We start from the raw sequence: 17,411 nt of genomic DNA on the forward strand, positions 1-17,411 counted from the left end.
AGGAAAGGCCCAAACCTCTGACTTTTTCCAGTTGTGCTGCTCTCTTCTAGCAGCTTTTCACGTGGAGCCCAGCACAGGAGGAGAGCGCAGGAGGCATCTCAGCCCGCTGGAGCTGGCTGATGCGAACGTCTCAGGCAGAGCCGAGGGCTTCTCACCTGACGAGAAGCAGAGAGCTGATCTCAAAGCCATTGCTGAGAACAGATGTTACTTTCTGGAGACTGACTTCATCTCAGGCTGGCCTGGCTCCACGTCCGTAACACTGCTACATCCCCAGCAGGTGACAAGCAATAAATTGGGCAGAGAAGAATGATGTGATTTTGAGGGTGGAAGGTTATAGCTGCAGTTTATTTTTATCAGGTGTTTTAAAGTAATGGTGGGGAATCCGATTTCACTCTGAGCTCCTTTGTGTACATCACTCTGCAACGAGCTCTTAGCACGGCACTGGGAGGATTGCTGGATCCTTTCCACATCCACCTCCTTCCCCGGCTCTCAGGCGTAGGGGTGCCAGTGATGGCTGGCTGCGTGGCCATACAGCAGCGAAGGTGAACCCCCAGGTGGTGGCAGCAGCAGAGAAGCTCCCTGGGTGCCTCTGAGGCCAGTGACCTGGTGAGCAAGTGCCAATCCTTGTCCTGCTGCAGCCTGAGGGGCAAAGCCTCAATGGTCTGATGGTCTGATGGACTTTGCCTTGATTTCACCTGAACTAGTAGGTTAGCTCGTGCTCTCGTGTTGTCTCTGCTGTGATTCCCCCCTAGGAGATACCTGCTGCTGAAACAGTCACTTTTTGCATCCTCTGTTTTTGGAAGTCTTGTGGAACTGTACAACGAAATCAAATACCTCCACAGAAAGAGCATGGGCTGCATCACCTATGGATTGGCAGAAGCCCTTGGTCCAAATTTCCGTCTTCAGTGCAATAGCTGATGATATCAAGCTTACCTTTTGGTCTACGCTGGGTCAGTCCAGTGACATCAGCTATTGCTCCCTACATAATTTATCAATATCCCTAGAACTCCTCCATGCACTAATTATCTTGTCCCCTTTGGCTGTAGCCTCTAAGATGCTATAAGGATGAAGTCACCCAGATTCTCTCTAGGTACCCGGTTCATCAGATTGTAGCGAACTCTTACCGAATGTCTGTTGGCTTCTGAAACCAAACAACTGTGTCTGCATTGGAGCCTTGCGTTCACAGGTTTCATAATGCTGCAAGAGAGATACCATTCTCCATCAGGCTTTGTAAAACTCCCTGTTTAGCTCTGTGTCTGGATGAATGATTAAAAAACTCTTACATTTTGCCAAATAATTTGCTATAAAGAAAGATATGTCCAACAAGTTATGCAATTACCATTATTAATCAGCTTGTGTCTTTACAAGATCAAGAGAATCTTATTTTACACTCGAATTTTTAGCTGATGAGCTAGATTCATGCACGTTTTTTTCCCTCCTTTTCAGAAAGAGATGGAGGGGAGTTCATTCTGTCAATGCTTAAAGAGAGCAAATATCCCCTGTTTATTAATTAATAATATCCATCTGGATTGTGTCAAACGATCCCCCTGCATTTCCATGGGTTTTTATCCAAAGAAAAACATTCTGAGCCCTGTTGTATCAATTTTGAAATCGTTGGACGCCCGGCTGTTCTTTCCTCATTTCTAGCACCTACTAGTTACAGGACATCAGGAATGCAAGCAGAGGACAGATGATGGGAGGAGGCTGTTTTTGTGAAATCTTCTTTTGATGTGTAGGAACAACCAAAATAGGGTTCTCAAAAGCCACTGCAAGCCAAAAAAATCCTCAGACACTGAACATCTCAAGAAGATGAAAACCTTCCTCCCATTTCCATTGTCCCTGGGCTGAGCTTTTGATCTGACGCAAGAAATGTGGTATGTGTCTGAAGTTTAGAAAGTTTATGCTGGCAAATAGAAGAGGGGGAGTTGGGTTGAGTAAGCTGGGACCGAGCTTCAGGCACGTAACACTAATGTCCCTGCTGAGGGCCCTGCGCAGAGGAGAGCCAGGCTTCGAGCCGCGGGAGAAGGGCGAGCGCCAGACGCTGTACAGAGGTGAGCCCGGTGGCTCTGCGGGGCTCGGAAAGCCCAGGGGTGACTTTTGCAGGCAATAACCTCTGCCTCTGGCGCTGGCCTGCGAGCTCCTGGGCCAGGGCAGTGCGTCATCCCTCCTGCGCTCCCTTCGCCTTCGCACGCCGGCTCCTGCATCGGGCCCGTCTCCCGCGGCGGTGCTGGCAGGGGACGCGGCCCCAGCGTTTCAGATCCTTCCAGCTTTCTGACCCAGTTCAGCTGCATCTGAGAGGTGGGGTCTGGAAACCAGAGGCGAGCCCTCGTCTCATGCTGGTGGGACCTCTGCTGCCAGAGGCTCCGGTTCAACGCGTCCATTTCGGCTCAGATTTGACTTTTCGCTTCTGTACGTGCAAAAAGACAAAAGCCTGAGTGCTTTGCTGACTCGAGGCCATCCTTCCCCCTTGCGCAAGGCCGTGCAAACTGGGAGGAAAGGTCTTCGTGTCTCCTGCAGTGATCTGCCCCCCTGCCACCACAGGTGCTGCTCCTCGGGAAGTTCCCTGTACCCGCTTCTGCTCGGTTGGGTGGGCGACTGTTGTGATCCTTGGCATCAAGATACAAGTCTTGGTGTCATTGGGGTGTTTTCTGCCTCCACTCCCCTTTTTTTTTGTAATAACATTTGCATTGCAAGTAGTAATAGTAACAGACATGGGCACTGCTGGCAGTGAGGATTCCCAAGCAAAGCTGTGCCTTCTTCAGTTGGTGTTAGCCTTCTGTCCACCTCAACCCTACTGACGAGCAAACACCAAGACTTTAATACTGGGCCTTTAATACATTGCACATTTTGCTAATTTGCTTTCTGGCTGTGAGCCCCTGTGGTATCATTTTCCAGCAGTTTACTCAGAGGGCTAGAAACTTTCTTTTTTTGTTTAATGAAAGTGGGAATTCTCCTCGAGTCCCTTGACTATGGCAATGGCAGCTTTAAGAAAAACAGAACGTGACAGAGAATAGATGAATGGCTCCAATGCTATTGTAATAACGCCGAAGGACCCCGGTTGTGCTGTGTGCTGTGCTAGCTTATAAAAGGACACTCCTTGCTGAAAGAAGTGTGTATGCTTTGAGATTCTGAGTGTGACTAAATCCCTCGTGCTTCTCCTCCTTCGCTTTGGCTCCCTGGATCTCACGATGTGAGCTGTCCTCTTGCTGTTTTACATCTTCTGGGCACATTTTCAGTCCTGGTCATAAAAACTAGAATTTCTCAGCAATTTCAAGTCCAGAGACTTCCCAACCTCTATCACTTTGTGCCCTGGGAAAATAAACTTGTTACGATGGCTCGAGCCCCGATGACCATGAAGTACACACAGTCAGTATATAAAAGATCACACTACATTACTCTGTGCACGCCTTTAAATCTTTTCCGGCGTTTATCAGCACAGCGCTCATTTAAGCCATGTTTTTTTAATGAAAAGGATACCGTTGCCACTGTTTAGTGTTGATTATGTGGTAACATGTTTTTATTATCACCCATAAAAATGATTTGGAGCTGTTCCACTCCAGATGCAACCTTCGGCCGAGCTGTGCTAGCTCCGCTCACGCTGCCCCCGAGGGCCGCGCACCCCCGCAGCCTGCGGGTCTCTGCCCAGTGCTGCTGTCGCTTTCATGGCACCTCTTCCTGCAGCACCGCTGGGCCATGATAAAATACTGCCCAAGACAGCCCGTGTCAGTCTCTTCCCCCCAGCAGGAGCACCCTAACCCTGGCCAGGCTCTGGCCCCTCTCACGCACCACCCCAAGGCGTAGTTTTGCCTCTCTTGCTGAGTGTACTTTGGCAGCGGCATCCAGGTATTTTGCTGGGGAAGCAGGAGAACCATATAACAGGACAAATTGATTCAGAGAACGTCTTTAATGCTCACTCGAGTCCCACGTCAATGGGAATTAAGCACGCTCGTGGTAAGGCACATGGCTGAGTGTTCGTTGAACTGATAGCACGTTTCCTTCAAAGCCTGAGAAGTGAATCACTGGGCAGAAGCACAGCGGCGTGTGAGACACACCGAACCGATTCCTTCCTTGCCTGGCATCAGAGAAGCCTGTTGGATGGAAGCAGGGCTTGCGGTGGCCTAATTCCTCTTTGCCTTCTTATTACTACTAAAGCGAGGCTCTGGACCCATTAATAAAGAGGAGGAATTTTGTTTGTTTGCAGCAGCTGAGGTATAGCTCCCCTGCACTTAAGCTAGCTCCCAGTTTAATTAGTTTCTGATTCACCCCTGTCAGGCCAGTGCATTCTGCAGGAAGTTCATCATTCCTGGCATTGCTGTAATACTGGCTCTCACCAGGCCTTGTAATAAATAAGTGATAAACCCTGCAATAATTGCAAGTTAAAAACAAATGAGTGGAGCCAAGTCACTCTCATTTATAATTGCAGTGTGACTTCATTATGTAAAGATGAGCGCAGCATGTAAAAGCTGAAACTTCTAGGGATTTAGTGGAAAGTTTGAGCTGATTTCTCTCTTATTTCCCTTATCCGTAAATCAGTATTTGGGTAGGTGGTTTCCAACCAGGAAGAAACAGTGCAATAACTAATCACTTGGTGCACTCCCCAAACCGTTTCCTGGTGAGTTTGCTGGTTAGGTGGCATGTCTGCAGCAAAACTCTGGTTCTGGGAGCCTCAGCCCTGCTCCAGGATGGGCATCCTGCACCCGTTCTGGGCAGGCAGCAGGGCTGCTGCTGCATCCCAAGTGCTGCTGATGGGGTGATGATGTCTAGCAGCTAGATGATGTCTAGCAACTGGGACAAAACTCATTTGCAGCAGAGCGTGGGGGCTTGGCAATCCAGGCCACTGGGCTCAGTGGGTTGGTAGTTGAAGGAATAGTTTTGCTTTTGTAAAAGACATCTGCAGACTGCCTCGTTATGCCGTCCTTGATTAGTGGCTGGGAAGCATACAGATTAAAATAGAAAAAATACTTTATAAAGAATCGCATTTTGAGAAAGCTCTAATAAAAATGTTGATTACAAATGGCAGTGATGGCTCCCGCGGGCTTCACTTTAACTGAGGTTGTCAGCGGGCAGAGTCCACCTGCATCTTCCCTCCCTCCACTTCTTGGGGACGTGGAGGATTTTGCAGCCACGCTAAAGCCTCATTTCCAGTTTCATACGGGCCACCAGTGGCTGGGGGAGCTCAGCTCGATGAACAGCCGTCTGAATCGTACGGGGAAAATGGGATCACTTTGCCAAGGAGCTCAGGTTGTAAATGGCCCAAGGAGCTCAGGGACGTACGTTGGGATGGGGATTTATTTGAAGGTAGTGTGTTTACAAGGTATAGAAGCAGTTGTGAGTTTTAATAATATCCTACTACTGCTAAGCAGAGCTTTTTGAGGAAATTGCCTCTGTTTTATTTGCTCCCAAATTAAAGCGCTTCAGCTCTTTAAAAGCTTCACATTCTCTGTTTTGTTTAATTCATTAAGCGTTTGTCCTGTGGCCTGCAGCCAGCAGCTGTCCTGAGGCACCTCAGGCTGCCACCCAGCACATCCCACAGCCCCTCACATTGTACCAGCTCGGTGATTTCTGACCCGACTTCAACCTAGCAGTGAGAAGCTGTGTCCTCCCCCCAGCTCTGTTCCCTGGGTTCCCGTTCCTTGCTGGGGACACAGCTGCACTGGAGGCTGAATCTCTGCAAGCAGCAAAGCTCTCTCTAAGGAACCTCTTGCAATGTCACCCGGCTCATTTCTGGGGTAATTCTTGCCTCTTTCAGAAAACCAATGGAGCTTTAGCACCAAAACCCTGCAGTCTGTGCTGTAGAGTTATCCACAGCTCCTGCTGGCAAGGAGAGGAGTTTCAAGACCTAACAGAACTGAGATCGTGAGTGAAACCATCCTGCTGACCTTGTCTGACTTCTCTGCATCCCCTACCCAGATCCTCCTGCTCGAGGCGGCGGAGCGAAGCCCCCCGTTAGAAAACAACCTGCCAATCACCGGGACGACAGCCACCTGGTACGATGACTTGCTGCCAGACGCCTTTCCCCTGCTAAATCCCGGGACCGTCCTGAGGAAAACGGTGGGACCTGCTGGTAAGCACGACCTGCTCTCTGCTAAGTTGGTCAGCCCACCCTACGGTTCCTGTAGGGTGCCTATGAAACAGGCCGTGCTGATCTGACATACTTTTGGAAGCTTCACAGGAGAGGGGTCAGAGGGAAAGTCTGCCAGCGCCTTCCCTCAGCCCTGTAAAGGTTTTCTAACTCTAAGGTTTACTAATGGGATTTTTTTATTATTTTTTTTTGGCATGTTTGCTGTCATTGGTGTGACCCAACAGGGAGCTGTTGGTGCTGTGGGATGAGTACGGGCAGGCAGCCTTGCTGACACAGGTGGCTCAACCTGCTGTTTGCTTTGCACCCTCACCATTGTACCTTTGGCCAGGCTGCAAGTGCTCACTGCAAGGTGGGATTGTGCTCAGCAGGAAAAGCACCTTGTGGAGAGGCAGTGAGAGAGCTTTCATCCTCAGCATTAGGGTCAGAACCATCATTAGTTAGCCCCAGAGCCACGGTTCCTCCAAAGCAGGGGCTGTTCAGTCTAAGGGTTTAACAATGCCTGTGTCCCTGTGGATCTAGAGGCCTGGACAGATTGAAACATTCCAGAGGAAACCCCAGAGAGCCAGCAGAGGAACAGGGGGACCATTTGTGTTCACCTCCCGAGCACTAAATGCAGTGTTTCCCCATGGGGAGTTGTGTGGGGCGGCAGAGGACTGGGCCAGGGGTAATTCTTGCTTTTATTAGGAGGAAAAACTTTCCCATGAATAGCAACATCAGTTGCACTCTGCATTATATTTTTTAAATTTGCCATAAACACAATGGGCTGTTTTATGATCCCTCTTGTGGCATGAAAAAAAAATACACTTACAAGAAATCTCCCTCTGAGCCCACTTGGCTAGACAGATCACTACGCATTGAATTTCCTTGACCTTGGCATTCTCAATTCAAGATCCCTGCTCTCTGCTTCCAAAGCCCTGTCTGTCAGTTGCTTTGCTTGCTCCCTGAGCAGTTCTTTATCCTCTGTAGGGCCTACTTTCCTTTTTTTTTTTTTTCTCTTTTTTCCCCCTTTATTTTGTCAGAGCAGTTTATTATGGCAGCCCTTCATGACTGCAGCAGACTTGGAGCAACCAACATAGACCAGATGTCGTCCATGTTTATAATTTGACAGGATGCCACAACATGGAGGGAGGTTCACTAACAATATGTTCTGCAAAGTATTTTCAGAACCACAGTGAAGGCTGCCAGGAACTGAATTAAAGCAGTTTCCCCCAGTGTCCATTATGTGCTCGTTCTGCCTCCTCTGTGTCATTTATTTCTGCTCTTGCAGTATCTCTGCACCTGCAGTTCGTTGTACTGAAGTCAATCTCACAGAAGCACTGACAATTCTGTCCCTTCCACTCAAAGTCCTTTCCTCTCTGAGGCTCTGTACACGCGATAACCTCCTCCTGCTCAGCGAGCAGCGATGAATGCCATTCCCCCAGACTTCTGGCAGTGCTGCAGAACACAACAATCTCTTGTAGCACTTGCATCGGGTTGCCTCCATGGCCCAATATCAGCACCCTCTACCCCGGCAGTAAATCCAGGTAGCTAGTGAGCACCTCCAAAAGCCACAGTGCTGTTGTCTGAGCTGTACGTGAGTGCTCTGTCTCCTCAGCCAGGCTGCCAGGCTGGGTGCACAGCCAGCTGCAGGCGTTACAGCCCTGCCTGCCTGCTTCCACCAGGTGTAGTCCTTACTCATTGTTGCCCTGTGTTTTTCTAGCCTTGATTTATTTAACCTAGCGTGGAATAACAACTCCAGCATAATAACTGGGAATCAGGCATGCACTGAGGCATTTCAGGTCAGGGCGATGTCTTTCAGCAATTAGAAGTAATCAGTTAAGTTGCTTATTGACATGTAATTGCCTCCTCAGTGCCCCAGCTGAGCTCTGTGGACTTGAAGTGCTTGCTTTGCTAAGGAGCTGTGGGGATGTTTCACGGATCAGGGTTCACACTTGGCTTCCTTCCCTCCCAACATCAGTTTGTATCTACAATTCAAAGCCAGCCAAAAAATGCACTGGGGATTCTGGTGAAATGTAGGGAATTTCATGCAGTTGGCGTAGGGTGGTGGGGACTGCCCCTTTTTTCATGATTTCAGCATGGTTCTGTCACTTGCTGCTTCAGGCTCGCCCCAGGTTCACTTGCAGTGATTGCAGACCTCAGGAGATCTTTCACTACGTGTGATCGTAGATTAGGTGGAAGTCACACTCGAGTGCCCTGTGTGATTTGGGGTTGTGGAAAGCTATGCTTCTGTCCCTCCCATCCCCTTCCCCCGCGTGTTTTGTGAAATACCGCCTGCTTTGCCCTGCTTCTACTCTTTCAGCCAAAGCAAATCCAAGTCCCAGCCTGTGTGCTGCCAAATTTCTAAACCCGATGGACTGAGGGCAGGATCTTGGTGCCTAGCACAAAGACGGGTGATACGGACTGGCTGCTTTGAACAATGAGAGTGTTTCTGGATGACCTTACAGCTCCGAGTTGGCTGATGCCTCTCCAGGCTGAGGTCCAGGAAAACTTGCTACTGTTTCTTGGGGTAGCTGTTTCTTTTGTGAGTGGCAGGGCCGAGAACAGACAATCATTTAAAAGCAATCAGAGCTGTTGAGACAGCTGCACCGCTGGCCTTTCTGATCAGCTTGTTAATCAACAGGATATGTTTTACTGAGAATTAAGAAAATATATATGCTCTGCCTGAGCCAGTTGGCAGCAAAAGACCTAATATTTTATTTTTCTTTTTTAACCCTCACCCTCTTAATTAGAGCCTAAAGGACACAGAGGTGCAGAGGAGCAGCTAATACCGCAGGGTAAGTGAATGGTTTCTGCTATTTCCTTTTTCAAAGCACAAAATGTTGCTGTGCCCGGTCCCGTATGTAATATATCCCAAAAACAGAAGTGTCCTGTGGCCAGGAGTCCTCAGGTATTCGGCACCTCACAGATACAGGGGCTGGATTTCTTCTTCGGGTTTTATTTGATCACGGGAGGCAGCACAGCAGGTTTATCCTTGTGGAGACGTTCGGTTCCCTCGGCACACGAAGGCTGGGAAGCGCTGCCCGAGGGAGAGGCAGTTCGATGACGGACACATGGCAAGAGGAAATGGGGCACACTGCGTCCAGGGTGAGGGCACCGCTATCATCGCTGGGATCACCTGCCAGGGGCACTGAAAGCTGCTGGCGATGGTCAGGGCATTGATTTGCTGAGCTCTGTTCGGAGAATAACGTGCTCCTGTCTGTATAGACAAGACCTCAGGGAAGGAAGGGGAACAGGTGTTGTGTTGCAGGTTAATGTCAGGGCCGGGAAGAAAATCCAGGTCTCTGCACATCTTATTTGGTCACAAGCAGTAGCATGCTTACCCTCAACCTTTTTTTTTTCCCCTTGGGTTTTTCTTTCATTTATTTTGGGAAATGAATGCTTTCCAGGGGCTCCAGCTCTCTGAAAGCAATGAATGTCACTGCAGCAGAGCTGATTTATGCCAGCTGAAGATTTGGCCTGTTTGGTTTTCCTACCACTTTTCCCTGAATCCGTCCCTCTTTCTTCTCCATTTTGCACTTGTCTCTTTTATGCTGGTAACACCATTTGTCACCAGTATGAGCATTTGCCTGACACGTTACTCAGTGCTGCTTCTCCCAGCCTTTCCTTCAGCACTTTCCACCTTCAGGGAAGTAAGTGCCAGCTCCTTTAAAGCTCCGCTGCTGCAGCATGATTGAGGATGCTAGCAGCAAACGATTGCTCCTGGTCTGCAGAGGTTCACAGGATTGATTTATAAAGGTTGAACTGAAGGTTTGAGTCTGACTTACACGACTGAGGAAACGTTCTGACCCCTGCTCAGCACCCCAGTGTGTCTCGCTTGCAGAGCACTGTTTCTGCTGTTCTTCCCTCTGTGCTGGGAAGGATTCGCTGTGCTAAAGTTTGGGGGTTTTGCTAGGGTGGAAGAAGCTGTTCACACTTCTCTCAGCTAATGGTCTTGCTCTGTTAAATGGGCTCCCGGTCACCTGCCTGAGCTTGCCAAGTACAGCATCTGCTGTGTTGGGGGGGATTTTAACCCAGATCCATTAAAAGAGCCTCTCTATTCACAGAAAAGTCTGCAGTTTTTGTCCCATGGGTAAGCAAACTGATGCAAATGAAAACCTTACCTTAACTCTTTGTTCAGTACTTGTATTAAATTAGACCCTCATTGATAACAGAATAAAACAAAAGTACAGGCATGTGCTCCCACACATAACCTTTGAAATCTCCTTTCTTCAGTCTGTCAGGTTTCACCATGGATTAGATATGGATAGATTTCATTTTTGTAAGAAAAATATTTTTAGCCATCTCTCCAGAGATGCAAGATGCAGAGATGGCAATAAAAGAACAGAGGAAGGGGAATCTTACAAGGGGTCTGGTATTTGGGATTTTTGCTTTGCTCTGAGAAATGCAGACAGTTTGGATAAATGTCTGGGGGAACACAGTTTTGGGCCCGAAGTAGGCTATCCCACACCTAGGTTGGAAACTGAATCCAAATGTTGGAGCTGCAAATCCTGTGAGCCTTGTTTTTTATTATGTAGCCTTGTTCCGTTTGGGGCAGCCATGGAGGAGCTAGCTGGCCAGCTTTTCCTTTTCTCCTTCTCTCCTTCCATTCCCATCCACCCCTCTCCACTCCCCATTTGCCACGGATTCTCCTGGTGCTGGTCTTGGAGGGGCCAGTACCTCTTCTCATTACCAGGGCTGGGGAAGGATGCCGACTAAAAATAAATCAAAATTTAATCTGTGCTCTGCTGGGTTATGCTCATATGTAACACAGAGACTAAAACTTGAAATCTGAATGCACCAAAACTTGGATTCAGGTCTTCCTCTGGCTATGGAGCTTATGTCTGCCACCACTGTCAAATACTCAGAGCTAGACCAGAAACCAGGAACCTGTGACTCTCCCAACGCTGTCAGCTAATGTCTTTATTGTAACCATTAACCACCTAATCAGAGTAGACGGAATAACTCGCACACCTCTCTGAGGTATTAAAGGCTTTAAGGATGTTTGCCCAGTATTTAAGTATATCTTTGTAAGGCAGCTACTGCCTCTGTGAGCAAAAGACTCAGAGTGTTTTTCCGAAAAATACTGTAAAATTGCCAAGTGTTGTTTCTATTTTGATAGTGTAATGGAAGCAGCACTAAGGGTTTATTTATTGTCACCAGAAATAGTCACTTTCAGGTTACGAACACTGCCTGCACCTCTCTCAGGCTTACAGGGGGTCTGAGCAGCCATGCCAAGGGGCTGCACTTACTGTAAGTGACATTTCCAGGTGGGATTGCTCAGCACCCTGCTTATCGGTATAAATTAATAACATCTAGTTACTTCAAAAGCGTGGGTGCATTCGTTTCTGTTGGGAATGAAAAAATGTTTGTGCACAGCGTGGTGCACTCAATAGATAAATGAAAATAGGGGAAAACAAGGAGACATCTGTGATGCAGAATCTCTGGGCGGTCCGTGTATAAGAGCCAGAGCAAAAGGGAAACGGGGTTTGATTTGCTTTTGTGAATATATTTTGTGTGTTTTGATACTTTGGGACTACTGTGGAGCTGACAGGCACGTCTGGATGGCACTTGCAAAGGGGAGCTTCAGGGACCGGCCAACCCAGAGCTGCTCTGACCTGGTGAAGGGGCAGCTGTGGGCTCAGGTCAGCTTGGACCCAGCTGGAGGAGCACATCCTGCTGGCTGGTGGGGTTGGACCTTGGGTGTGGGGATGCTCCTGTGCCTCTAAAGACTGGAGGAAGAAGAGAAGCAAGGTCCAATCTGGCTTTTCTCCCCTATATACTGGCTGGCTCCTGCCACCAGAAACACCCCATCTGCGTTATCTGCACCAAGCTGCATTGCTCCCCATTGCATCTGTGAGTCCCTCGCCTCTGGTTTCCAGGTTGCTAAAGACCTTCCAACCTCTGTAGTGTCCTAGCCTCCAACTAATTTCCTCTCTGAATGTTTTCAGGGCTGCCAGGACAGGTTGGTCCTCCAGGCCCGGTTGGACCAACTGGGCTTCCAGGACCGCCGGGACCAAAAGGCGAGAAGGGACAACCCGGCGAGAGGGGCCCAGCAGGGCCACCAGGTAAGTCCCAGGGGATGGCAGTGCCAGCGTGCTGGGATGTATTTCACTTTGTGCAAATTGTCTCTGCAAATAGATCACAAAAGGCTGGGAAACACACGGTATTGAGCATCTTTGGTTTATATTAAATCCATTCCTGCAAGTCCCCTGGGCACTGAACTCAGCCAGCAGCCCTTACAGTGGGTAAGCAGCTGCGTGCAGACCTATGATGGTCCCTGGGATTTCCCAGACAGCAGAATATCAGGATCATGTTTCCCCATCCTGCTCGGGAGCTGTGAAAACCCGTCTGTGATCTGTCGGCCTTCGGAGAAGAGCATTGCCTGTTCAACCTCCTCGCTGTGTGCCTGTTTTAACTGCCTTTTTTCTCCACCATTTGTGTCAAGCTGTCAGATGCCAGAATGTCAAACTAATGATGCTATTGTACGTTAAGGGAAAAGGTTACGAGGCCATTTTTTCACAGTACACTCCGTTTCTGAGCTCGGAGACTTTCTACATCCCCAAAATGTTCCTAAATCTTTTGATGAAGGTGATACTGCACAATAGGTGCCAGACCTCAGCCTCTGAGCTTTGCATGTGTTTCAAAGGCTGTGCCTTGTAAATCTGAGCTCAGGAAAGATTTGAAACTTGGAGCATGCCTTAAAATGTGAGAGCAGCCTTGAACGGTTTTTTGGCATTTTCTGGCAACCCATCAATGGCTCAAGTCTGGCCAAGGATGTGTCTGCTTTTTGGTTTCTCCATTTGCAGCGAGAGCTTTCCAGTCCCAAAGGAAGCAGAATAGATTTGCTGCTGGACTGACTGAGTTTCTGGTGTTCGTTCTATGCTTTTCCTGGTGGTAAGGTGACATACAGGTGTACGTGCAGGGGAAGAGAAAGAGCTGTGCTTGCTTTCAGGCCTTGCTGCCTTTAGTTTCTTGCTCAGCCTCAGGGAGAGGGGAGATTTTACTCTTTGAGGAATTAAACTTTGCGGCACCTTTGAGCCAAGCAAGGCCGTCCGCTTTGTAGAGGAAGAAGCCAAAGGGAATTAGGAACAGCTTCCCAATTTTCCTTTTTTTTTTTTTCTCTAACTCACACAAATACAGGTCAGAACAGAAACCCTCCATTTACTAATAGGGCAAGAATATGCTGTGGTAATCTCAGGCCATGGTGGGACCAGATGAGAGGATATCTGCTGCTTAATGGAAACAACTCTGAGACTGAATTGTCATTCCTTTCTCATTTCTCTGCATGTTTTACTCCTCCATCACGTCTGGCAGTGATGGTTATTTTCAGGTAGCATTTCACCGCTGTCCTGGAGGAATCACCACCATCTAGACTCTCTTTTTTCCAGGATTGAATGGGCTTGTTGCTGCTTTTTACATGGTAGCATCCATCAGCACATCTTCAAATGCACTAACAGATCCTCTCCTGCTTTTGCACAGGGCTATTGGGACCTCAAGGACCAAGAGGACTTCCAGGAGAAACTGGGATCCCAGGTCCCCCGGGTCCTCCAGGGCCACCAGCCACCCCAAGCCTCCCTCTTACCTTCCAACAAGGGGTTCTCTACTCACTTCAGCCCACGGCTGAAAAAGAAAGTAAGTTTCTTTCACTGTTCCCATTTTTTTTTGGTACATCAGCAGAACAGACAGGCTTGGAGCAGCTCAGATCTTCCTCCCACCTCCCTGTTGGGCTCTGCCATAGCCCTGCCTTCCCTGGGAGCAGAAAGATGAGCTGCCTCTGTCGTGTGGGTCTCTTGGGCGTTCCTGCTAAAGACAAAGCATGTCAGAAGTTAGGTGGGTTCACCATAGCGAGGAACTAAGTTGTTGCTCTTCTACAAACATCAGAGTACGGGACTCGGGGGGCTCGTGTTTGTTCCCTGTGCCTGGTTTTCTGGGTTTATCATAGCTTTGAGGAGGCAACTCAGTGTCGTTTAAGCTTACATTCAGGTAGCATCATGTGAGAGACACATGGGGAGAGACATACAGCGTGTCCTCCCAACGAGGTGCTGGTGCAATGACCCTGTATGGCTGTAAGGCCTCTTGGTGCTGCTGTTGAAGCGTTATGGTGCTCGGGGATGCTCAGAAATGCACAACTACTAAATGTTTGCAGCTCTGAAATTATATAATGTAACAGGGACATCTGTTAAGTGCAGCTCTTTTCCTGCCCCCGCAGACACGTCTCCCCACCTGTGTTTCTGGCACAGCAACTTTATCCCACATCCATGCAAAACACGGAACTGCGGGCTCAAAAGCCCAGACCAGCACTGTAATTTATCTCTTCCCTATGGCTGGAAGGTCAGGGTTTCTTTGAGCCTATGGTGATTTAAAAATATATTTACTTGATTTGTGTTGTGCGTGGCAAGAAAAGGCTTACTTGGAAATGCACATCATGCGCTCTTATCTGAGCAATCCTACCTGGGCTTGATCTGATTTCTTCTGATCTGGTGTTGTATTCCTGGCATCTAATAATGATAAAGCAGGACTCAGATGTATCTCTGCTTGGCTTGTAAACCCCTGGAGCCCCAGCTCTGCTTGGTCTCCCATCTCCACTCCCCCAGACTTCAGCTGTGCCTTTTCCCCAGCTCTTCTGCTCATGTCCAGCTTCAAAGCTCAGTTGTATTGCTTGCAGCCAAGGATTAGTAATTCTCCCTGTGTCTGACAGTTTTCTAGAGCTTTCCTTTTCCTTCCACCCACTCCCCTCTCCAGATTCCTTTTCCTGAAAGTGAACAGATGTATTTTTAATTAGGGAAGAACTTTAACAGCTCTATTTCATATTCAGTTACTTAACACGTATGGGCAAGATTAAATTAATTGTGGTTCAGTGTGAAGGTTTTTCCCAAAACACAGACTGAGCTGCTGCGTTCACAAGCCTTATAACAGGGAAGTTTTTTGTTAGCCACCTCCCTGCCTTACACCAAGCAGTGGCTGCATTGTTTGGTGTCACTCTGTGTTCAGCCTTTTATTCCAAGCATCCTGGAGGGTGGCTTTGGTACCCCCCAGGTACCCCCTTTTTTTTTTTTACCCTTTAAATTCAACTCTTTCTTACAAGGTATTGAAAAGACTTACAAGTATGAAAAGGCAGAGATTGCATGGCCTTCCCAGCTGACGTGTGAGAAGGGAAACCTCTGTGTTATCCCCAGTTGGGAAGCAGATAAATGAGTGGATAAATACCTGCATTAACTCAGCCACACTGGGCAGCAGAAGGCTCCCAAGGACTTGAGTCTGTGAGTAGATGGTGACCGCTCCATCCTTAGGGCAGCCCTGTGCTTCTCTACCTTTTGGGGATTTCTTGGTATGCAGAAGGAGAAGCCAGGACCCTGTCGCAGCAGTGTGTGCTGCCGAGGCTTGATTTATCTGCTCTTGGAAGAACTAGGGAGCTGATGGTATAGAGGTTTCCAAATTAAGGCCTAATCCTGTGTGGAATTAAAATATTGCTGTTACAGAGACTGGCCCTGATGGAGCTCTCAAGCTCTCTGTCTCCTGGATTTATAACCCAGGTCATGTAAGAAGCAGAAAGCTGTGTGCTCCCTGGTGGTGTCTGTAGCAGAGGTCTGACTAAATAAATGAGTGTTACACGTGAACTGGTGCTTGGACAGAGAAGACAGCGCTGGTCTTTCCCCTTATGCAGCTGCCATGCACTCTACCAGCCACCAACAGCTTTATCCTAAGCCTCACATCTGACAAATTTAGAAATCTTTGTCCCTCCCACAGCTCCCTGGGTCTCCTCTGCCCCCTCCCGTGGGTCCTGGTGGGTGGCTGAGCGAGCCGGGCAGTGTCAGCTCTTCTCACTGGTCATCACCGAAGTTTGGGGTTTAGTAGCAAGCACCAGAGCTGCCTGCTGGGGTAACATTATTCATCCAGTTTCTTCCAGGGTGTGGGATGTGTGAGGCAGGACTCTGTAGTGGTCCATGGAGATGAAATTTCCTCTAGATGTGTACAGCAAAGATTGCACTGACGCGTGCAGGAGCAAGCTGGCTTTGTTGATGTACTAACATTGGGTCTCTAAGCCCAAAATCTATAGCAAGTCATCTTGTTTAAAAATAATGTCTTATCCAAGTCTCCCTGCCTGTTTAAGTCATCTGCCTGGTCATGGTAAAGTTACTGCAATACTGAGACCATTTTTCTTACAAAACTTACCATTTTCCTTACACGCTGGCTGATTTTGCCTACCAGGGGTTGGTGGAAAGCTGATCCTCAACAACCAATAAAGCTTAGCCTTGTAAATCCTGGGTAGGTTTTTCTTTGTTTTTATTTTTTTTATTATTTTTAATGGAGCACATCTGAAAACTATAAACACAAGATTCCAGCTGCTGACAGCAGAGGGAAGCATATTCCTTGTAATGGGCATGTGCACCCACAGAGATGTGAGAAAGCTGTATTGGATTATTAGCAGCAGCACGGCGTTTGGTTCCGCCTGAACATGGTTAATGCGTGTGCCTTTATTAATCACAAGTTCCTGTTGGCAGTGTTTATCAGCAGGCAGAAGCCCAAAATGGGGAGACGTTTTCTCACAGTTTCATTGTGCTGTGGTGAAGAAATTGGTCCCAGTTGTCTCCCTCCGGATCAGGTAGCAGAAAGAAATTAGGACAGGATTACTTCATTTCCATCCTGTCTCAGCAAATCAAGCCTATAATGGGGGAATTTATCCCTGAGTCAGAAACACGAGATATTGGCCAGAGACTGGCCTGCCCTACCCCGCTGCTGGGGCTGCTGCAAGCGTCGCTTCTTTCTCTGCCACTTGGCAATGAGTGGCTCAGGTATGTGGTCCAGAGTCAGCTCGGTGTTAAAGCTGAGATGGTTTTCATGAAAAAGGAAGAAAAAAGAACAGATCTTTGAGGGCTGAGGTTTTTAATATCACAAAAGTTTCAGTTTGCAAAGGACACAGAGGTAACGTTAACCTATTTTACAAGGGGAAGCTGGAGCGCAGCAGGCTTGCCTGTGTGCCCAACGTGCCATTGATGAAATAGGTGTAGAAAAGGGATCAGCACCAGTGAGCCCCAGAATCTCCCCTTGCATGTAGGGAGATGGGAAGACCAGAGAGCTTTTTTCCTCTTTTTTTTTGCTGCTCTGTGAGGATATGGAGAGAGTCCCTTAAACACGTGAGGGTTGTGTTTTAACATGTTTTAATCCCATTTCATTCACAGTATGTTTCATTCAGAGCTCCTGGAAGAAAACTTTAATCCTGGTGAGTTCTACATGGCCAGACAGCTTAGGAAGGAGCCTCTCTGGTCTCCCACGTGTCCGTGCTTCTGTGCAAATCAGAAGCCGCTGAGCTCAGGGGCTGCTGAGCTGAGCTCCCTTCAGTGTCACAGTT

General features: G+C 48.3%; 1 protein-coding gene across 4 annotated transcripts in view; it reads left to right on the forward strand.

Annotated features, from left to right (window-relative positions):
- COL26A1 (collagen type XXVI alpha 1 chain) overlaps positions 1–17,411 on the forward strand; it is a 173,370-nt gene that overhangs the window by 134,452 nt on the left and 21,507 nt on the right. For all 4 annotated transcript variants that reach the window (XM_084299437.1, XM_084299439.1, XM_084299440.1 and 1 more), the window contains exons 5-8: positions 5,911–6,064; positions 8,812–8,856; positions 12,010–12,126; positions 13,541–13,693. In XM_084299437.1, coding sequence (XP_084155563.1) covers positions 5,911–6,064; positions 8,812–8,856; positions 12,010–12,126; positions 13,541–13,693 — 469 coding nt within the window. The remainder of the gene's footprint in view (positions 1–5,910; positions 6,065–8,811; positions 8,857–12,009; positions 12,127–13,540; positions 13,694–17,411) is intronic.

The sequence above is a fragment of the Netta rufina genome (genome assembly GCF_964035555.1).
Source record: "Netta rufina genome assembly, chromosome: 21".
In the NCBI taxonomy this organism is placed as follows: Eukaryota; Metazoa; Chordata; class Aves; order Anseriformes; family Anatidae; genus Netta; species Netta rufina.